This window comes from Fulmarus glacialis, unplaced genomic scaffold (assembly GCF_000690835.1).
Source record: "Fulmarus glacialis isolate BGI_N327 unplaced genomic scaffold, ASM69083v1 scaffold21291, whole genome shotgun sequence".
In the NCBI taxonomy this organism is placed as follows: domain Eukaryota; kingdom Metazoa; phylum Chordata; class Aves; order Procellariiformes; family Procellariidae; genus Fulmarus; species Fulmarus glacialis.
In genome coordinates this window covers 29625-37330 of record NW_009193707.1, presented here as the reverse complement: position 1 = coordinate 37330, position 7706 = coordinate 29625, and the positions used below count along the sequence as shown (strand labels likewise).

The 7706-nt window shown below is 45.3% G+C and overlaps 1 protein-coding gene across 1 annotated transcript in view; it reads left to right on the top strand.

Moving 5' to 3' along the window:
* Positions 1-6067, top strand: part of LOC104083893 (chromosome unknown open reading frame, human C17orf64) — a 7891-nt gene extending 1824 nt beyond the window's left edge. The window contains exons 3-5 of the mRNA XM_009587549.1: positions 154-329; positions 865-964; positions 5915-6067. Of these exons, the coding sequence (XP_009585844.1) occupies positions 154-329; positions 865-964; positions 5915-6067 (429 nt within the window). The remainder of the gene's footprint in view (positions 1-153; positions 330-864; positions 965-5914) is intronic.
* Positions 6068-7706: the final 1639 nt, after the last annotated feature.

The window sequence follows — 7706 nt, the reverse complement described above, 5'->3', positions numbered from 1 at the left end:
ACGTCAGCTCCCCCATGTCCACACAGAGACACTCACCACAACACAACACTCCTTCAGAGCTTTTCCAGCCAGCTATTTAATCAGTTTATTTAGTGAAAAGGAATGCCTGAGACCTGGATTTAAAGTGCTGAACACCTATCTCTTTCTTTACAGTGCAAGGAGTTTTTGAGACCCTTTAAGAAGTCACTTAGGAAACTGCATTTGCCCCAGCACCTCCCCACAAAGAAAAAACTGAAGTACACGAAGGAAAGTTTGACCATAATCGGGGACCGCATCGATCTGTTTCTCCAGCGGTACTGCAGAGCCTCAGAAGTCAAGCACTGGCAGAAGTAAGGGTCTCTTCTTACGCAGCACCGGTGGTATTGCACCGGCAATGCTCCCAGCGAGACGGGCTCCTGCCCCTGCTGCTCCCAGCAGGCATTTAGACACATACTTTGACCCTACATTTCCAGGCACTGGAAATGAGATTGGGTGTCAACAGGAGACTTCTATAGCTTGCTTTAACTGCTGAATGCTTACAAATTTTACAGGTAATTTTAGCAGAGGCTGTGTGGCACTTACTCCTGCCCAGAGCAAAGCCAATTTTGATGTGCTGTCCATCAGCAACATCCCTTTGCAAATAAAGGGGCTCTTACGTGGCAACCAGAGTTAATAGATAATCCTTCCCATACTTAGGGAAGAAAAATTGTTTAAAAGTTTATAAGCTTTGGGAAGAAAAAAAACAAAGGGGGAGAGGGAAGAGAGAAAAAAAGCCACACAAAGGGTATGTCAGTGGTTACACTTGCCACACCAGAACTAGGGAGCAGAATGAGGAGGAGGATGAAGGTTATACTCACATGCACAATCCGTGTGTCTTTTCCCAAGGAATTTCTGGCAGTTCGTCTCCCTCTTCTCAGAGATGGATGCAAAGCAGCTGCAGAAGCTGTATAAGTACATCAAGAATAATCAAATGGATAAGCTTCTGGTAAGCGAACAGGAAATTTAATACCCCACAAGGTGTTCCTCCTGTGCTAACTTTAAGGGAATAACTATACCATGCAGCTTACATGGGTTGATCCATGTCAAAGGAGAAACATGCTACCGAGAAGCCTGTTTATCCAAAGGCCACAAATCCTGCAGATATTGCCAGTTCCTACCATAACACAGGCACTGGGCTATCGCAACAGCCAGTAGCTTTCCCTGGCTAGCTCTGGGAAGCTGAGCTGGTGTCCCCAGCACTGCAGTTTACAATTATCAGAGCTCTTCACTGATCTCATGTTTCCAGTCATTCTTTACAGGCCAAATCTGATCCGTAGTTTTATCTGATGCTATAAAAGTTAAACTTTGCAACAAGCAACTAGTTCAGGTAAAGCCTGTGCTTGCCAAAGCTAATTTCCGTGCCTGAGCATCAGCCACACATGGAAACTGTAATGAACACTTTCCCAAGAACACCGACTCCAAAGGGTTAACCCATTTAAGTACACTCATAGCCAACCATAAACATATCTCCTGAGCAAAGGCTGAGTACACCAAGAAGTTCAGAGGTCCACAAGAAACACACACTTTAAGAAGTTTATTAAAAAGAAATTAAAAACAGATCTACAATTAAAAAAAAAAAGGAATCAACTAGGAAATTGTTTTGAGTAAATTAGAAAACGGCAGCAGGCAAGACCTCATGGGTTACGAGAACACTGCTTGCTTCACCTTAAAAAGGGAACTGTGGTCATCTGATAGCTGGCAGTGATAAGGCCATAAATAAGTTTGAGGCTGCAGGTAAACAGCTGTCTCCTCCAGTCAGAGAGAAAGGGGGAAGCCGGCCATGCAATTTTTGCTTTTAGTTTATGGGGAAGCAAAACCATTTATTTATTTTTAAGGTTCTAAAAAGGTATTCCAAAAATGAGGAAATCAAACCTCTTGTAAAAAAAAAAAAACCCAAACACAAATCCCTGTTGATAGCATGAGACGCCTGAGATGAACTGGGAGATATTAAAAAAAGCAACTGGCAGCTCCGGGAGGCAGGCGGCGACAGGCATTCTTTCTCCCTTAAACTCGTGAGTGCTGCGGAGGGTGAATCGAGCTCCATTTCCATCATGGCCCTTCTCAGAGGCTCGGCCAAGCCCAGGACACGACCTCAGCTAAGGACAAGCCCCGCTGCTCCCGCAGGGTGCACGGCTGAGGGTAGCTCCCCATAGCCACCTCGGAACAAGTACTAAAAAGCAAATAACCTCCCCAAACGCCTTCCCATCCTCTTGTTCCCTGAAATAAAACACACAACCAAAACACACAATTCCACATCTTCCTTTCCAAGAAGGGGGGGAAAAAAAAAAAAAAAAGGGAAAAAACCAAATGGTGAGTGACAAGCATTAGTCACGCTGCGTCGTGCGCTATCAGGATGCACCGGCGCGTGCCGAGGAGCGTGCACCAACTTTGCAGCCAGCAAGAGCCTGCTGGCTACGGCTGCGCAGCGTTGGGGACGAGGCTGCCTCCAAAAAGGCCAGCAAAAGAAGCAACAAATTCTGCCATTATGTAACAGTTGACAAATGCCTTTTGTTATGCAAGACAAGTGGGAGAAAAATAAGCATCTTTGCCCTTTGTGGGAAGGGAACAGCAGTCGGCTCCCTGCTAGAGCATAAACAACAGGCTGTGGATCTGGGGGGGACCGGCGCACTCTGTGCAACAGAAATAGATTATTTGGAAATGCCTCATTATTTAGATGAGTGAGCATAAAAATACAGAATCAATATGTAATTAGTAAGCGATTGAGGTTGTCAGCGTGGTAATTTGATAATTTTGGGAGTTTTGTCAAAGGAGAGAGGCTAGCGAGCAGCCGATCGCTAGCCTTGTTTGCCAGTTGTCTTAAAATTAGGAATCTATGTCCCCTTCCCTCACATTTGGTCTTTTAGGCTTTTTAAAAGTGATTATTAAAAAAAACACAACCACATTTGAATTTAAACACTAGTCCCAAGTCTGTTTTTAGACTTACTGAAAATACCAGACCAGACCCACTTCTCAGCTTAGAGCTAGAACAGAGCATCATTTTCCTTTGCAACCTGCTGGCTCCCGTACGCTGCCGAAAGCTATAGAAATCAGCCCCTCGTTTACAGTCTGAGAGAGTAAGGAAATAAGTCTTCTGAGCTATCTGAGGCTCTGGAAGTTGTTTTGGGGTTTGTTTGTTTGTTTTTTGGTTTTGTTTTTTTTTTTTAAAAACCAAGTCAAACAGCATGACCACTGGCAACACAAAAGTTATTTTTTTCCAGGATTGCCCGGAAGGCTGCACAGCGCAGGCAGCCGCTCTCCATCCAGCTCCGTGGTACCATCCCACCACCCTTAGGGATGGGTCCCCACAGGGACCCACCGCCACCCCCAGCCATCCTCCCAGTGCTGAGTGCCATAAAGCGACAGTGACATCCAGTGGCAGTGCACACCCATCCACAGCACACCCCCCCCAACCCGTGGCAGCGAGGCTGAGCAGCACCCATGTCCCATTACACACGCTTAAGCCTTGGTTCAAACGCAGCCACCAAACGGCACTGTCAGCTACTGACCATCCCCTCAAAGTGCCTGAAAAGTGACGGTCCTCTCACTAGTGTGCTGAGAAGGGTTCTTGCTTTAAAGCAAATTTTAGGTGCTTGGGTAGACTGGGCTGGGTGAGCCAGGCTGCACAAATAGCTGCGCTGGGCATCAACGCAGGGGAACAGAGACAGCACAGAAAAAACAACTTTGCAGAAGCCAGCAGGACTCGCTGCTGGGTGGGATGGAGCCTCAGATCTCAACTGTGAGGAACAAACATTTCGCAGGGTGAGGATTTGTGCAGACAGTACAGTCATTTCTCAGCTCATTGTTGCTACCACCCAACAGGACCACGGTTAAGCAAGAGTTATTGCCCAAGCATGAGTCAATGTGTGGTGTTTGCTCATATAAATATTTTTAAAAGTGTTTTTTGTTCTTTTTTTTTTTTAAAGCAATTATGCTGTCCTTCAGAAAATCCAGATTCAGTTCCAGGACTCAAAGAAAAGAAACTGAAGCAGCTTTACATCACTTGGGGTCTCTGCAGAGGTTCTGCAGGAACACCTGGGTCAGAGACAGTCACCACCAACACACCCGCAAAGTCACTGCCCAGCAGCAAGAATGACAGATGAGAGGTACTCGCATAGCCAGTGTCACATTGGCACCAAGCAGGAAAAGCATTTTCCTGCTCAAGTAGAGCCATCTACACTTGGCATTTTTGCAAAAGGATCAGCAAGTGAAGACATGATCAGTGATGGAGCTAGAGGAGTTGGGCTGGTTGAACTGCTGTCTCAGAAGAGACACAGGAGTAGGAAAACCAGCAGGAAGAGAAGCTATATAGCATAAGGCAGTAGTAAGGAAGGAGAAGACACCCCCCTTTGTTGGCCCACATCGGTTGGCATTAATTAGTGTGTCTTTACATAGCAATCTGGATGCTCAAAACATACTTGTGGTTTGCCTTTGGGCCCACCCTAGCAAAGCCACACACGCTTGTCTTCTGGAGCAAAAATGCAGACCAACCTGTAGCAGGCGTGTTTGCTAACCAGAGTCACTGGCAGCCTGTTTACTCCAGCCAGACTCCGGCATACGCAAACCCCAAAGGAGGAATGAAAAAGGGACATTAGAAGCAATTGCTGACAAGATTGGCTTTGCCACAAACAGGTGCCACAGTCTGCCTGCGGAAGGAGGATTTGTCCCACATAAGCCTACTTTTCAAGCTGCTAAAATGCAATCACATGTCCTGTGGGAGTTCTCATGCACTAACCATCTTGCTTTTCAATTCTTTTTTCCCCAGTCTCTCTATTTACCTCTAAAAAAGTCCAATCTGGTATGTAACAGCTCTGAGGGAGCACTTAAAATCCAAATTGATAAACTAAAAGTCAAAAAACAAGAGCTAGCTAGACAGCGTGATCTGGGAGGCTGAGTAGGAGTCCCACACTAACCTGCTGGCTGAGCAGCTCCAGGCAATCCTCCTCCGCTTGTCTGCTCCCCTGTAAGAATAGGAAAAATATCACTCAACCAATTCTTACGTAGATAAATGCACCAGAGACACAAAGTGCATGAAACACTAAAAATTAGTGCAAGTGAAACATAGTGAACATAGCAAAGGTTTGGGATTGCTGGTTGAGAGCGTAGGTAACGAGACATCACGAGCAGCCTGGTGTTCCTACAGATCTCTGGTGACAGTGTATTTGTGGAATTGAACCATATGCAGAATCCACCCAGTAAAGCCCCCAGAGGACAGCTTGGGCACACCAGTATCAGCTCCTGTAGAAGATACAGCTTCTTAGAGGAGTTATGCCTCCCTTTTAACTTTGTGGGTTTTTTGTTTTTAAGGTTCTCACAGACAACTTCAGAGGTCAACAGAAAGACAGAAATCAATTAATACAGTATCATCACCTGAACAAAAAGCAGGGAATGAAGACAGTCTTCATGGTTTCCCAAAAATCACAAAATACTGAAATACTTGCAGCGTCATAGCAACAAGCTTCAACCTGAGCAAAATGAAAATTATGCTATTTTAAACAATGTGATCTTATTTATTATTATCCTGGAGTTTCCTAACACCTATGTACCAGCATCAAGACCTGATCGAGGATGTGTAAGTATCAGAACCACCTTTACTACATTATTCTTTTTGTATAAACCCCAGTAATGGAAGAGCAGCATCTGTAAGGAAACAGGCAACTGCTCCTTTCCTTGCTATGGCAGAAACCTTTTTCTAACGAAAGCAGGGTCTGTTCCCCATTCATTTCTACTCAAACATACACACACACATATGCAATCCCTCCACATGGTCAGCAGCCGTACCAACTGGAGAGGAGAAACCAAGAGAGGAAGGGAAGAGACCAGTGCATGGAATATATTCTGGTAAAAAAAAAAATTTCATAGCTTTACACATACACTTGCCATTTCTAACTGTTTTAAGCAAATAATGGCTATGAGCCCATACACAAGCCAGTGTTCTTGGCAGATGCAGCAGCTGCCATCCATTGATTCAGACCGAGATGGCTGTAGCCCTGTTCGACTGCTGCTGCAGGAAGAGGCTCACCTGAGAGCTAACGCTTCAGGACAGAAATAGTGAGAAAATAGTAACAAAACTGGTTGTGCTTTAGGGTTGGCTAGATTTGATTTACGGTAGAATCCAGGTTTTAAGAAAACATCAGAAACATCAAAAGCTTGGCATGGAAATCTTTCAGTCTGACCAGCAGAAGCCCAGAGATCCTTCCTTCCTATATGCTGATAATCAGATGGTTGGGTAGGGGGCTTAGTTATTTATTGTCTTCAGACCTGAACTCAAGTAAGAAAAATCCCTCCTAGATCCCTTCGGAAGGGCAGATAATACAGGCCATTTTTAGCATCAAGACAAGAGATTTCCTTTTTAAATGGCATCTTGGATCACATCCACAGACCTTGGCAACAGACTAAAGTCCCTGGCTGTGCTGCCCGTGGAGGCACCGCTGCCAATCCTACACAGAAAATCGTTCGTGAGAGGTTGCGAAGGGGGATGTCGTGCATTGCCTTCACCGGGCAACAGATTCAGCTTCTTGCATTGGGTTTCACTGTGCGTAAGAGCAGACACTTGTGTGGTGCTAGCAGCAGAACACGAGGAATTTTCTTAGAATAACAGAATATTTCTTTCAGCTAAAGGTTTCAGTCTTCCTCTGTAGCACACACTCTATAAACCAAATGTAGTAGCACATGTAGCTGCATCAGAAAAATACTGTACGCCCTCAAAATGTCACACTAGTTTAATACAGAACTGAGCAAGATTAAAGTCTGCACAAGACTTGGATTATTCTACAATTTTTCCAGTAGGACTTGAGGTGACTTAGAAGTGACAGGAAAGCTCTCAAGGAAAACTGAGCTCTGCCAGAAATAACCTCACAGTTTCCTGAATGACATGGGCAAAGAAAAAAGATTTCACCTTCGGAGGTCCCTGCTCTAGATGTATAATGAGAAAACCTTCGGTTAAACTACAGGATGCATCAGTGCCACTCACGCAACGTTACAGGGATTGCTTTTTCCTGCTGTTTAATTTTGGAAGCTGGCGGGCAGTGGTGCTACCACAGCAGACTTGCACAACTGCATGGCTTGTAGCACTCAAAGCACATTTCCTAACTCAGGCTGTTTGCTCTTTTCAATTTAAATGGAGCATCAGGGAATTCATGGAAGTGTTGCACAACCTTGGCTTTGGCTCTCAAGGAAAGTCAGATTTTTATGCATTTTATCAAGTGTCAATGCGTAGTCTAGAACCAAAGGAAAAAAAGAAAGACACAAAAACCCACTTACCCCCAAAACCACAAACCTGAAGAGATGCAAGCAGAGGCCACTATTCACAGTTAAGTTCAGGATAGTAAAGCACACATTTTGTGCCATAGAAAGCAGAAACTTTGTTCAGTGGGAAACAAAAGATGTCAGGAATAAGCAGAACTTGTGCTGTCCAGGGCCCTGCAGCAGTGATGCCTCGTGGCAGCCGGTCACCCTGGGACAGACATCCCCCGGCCAGGAGCCATCCCTGTCAGAGATGCACTAGACTTTCTGCCAGCCAGAAAGAGCTCCCTGTGCCTCAGAAAGTCCAAGGGAGCATTTCTCTCAATTCTTAAAAAAACCCAGACCACCCACAAACAAACCAGCCTCCCCCCAGCAGCTCGCCTCAAGCCAGTTCTAGGGGAATTGTGGTCACATTTCGTCAGCGTGAGGAAGAGCGCGGTCCCTTC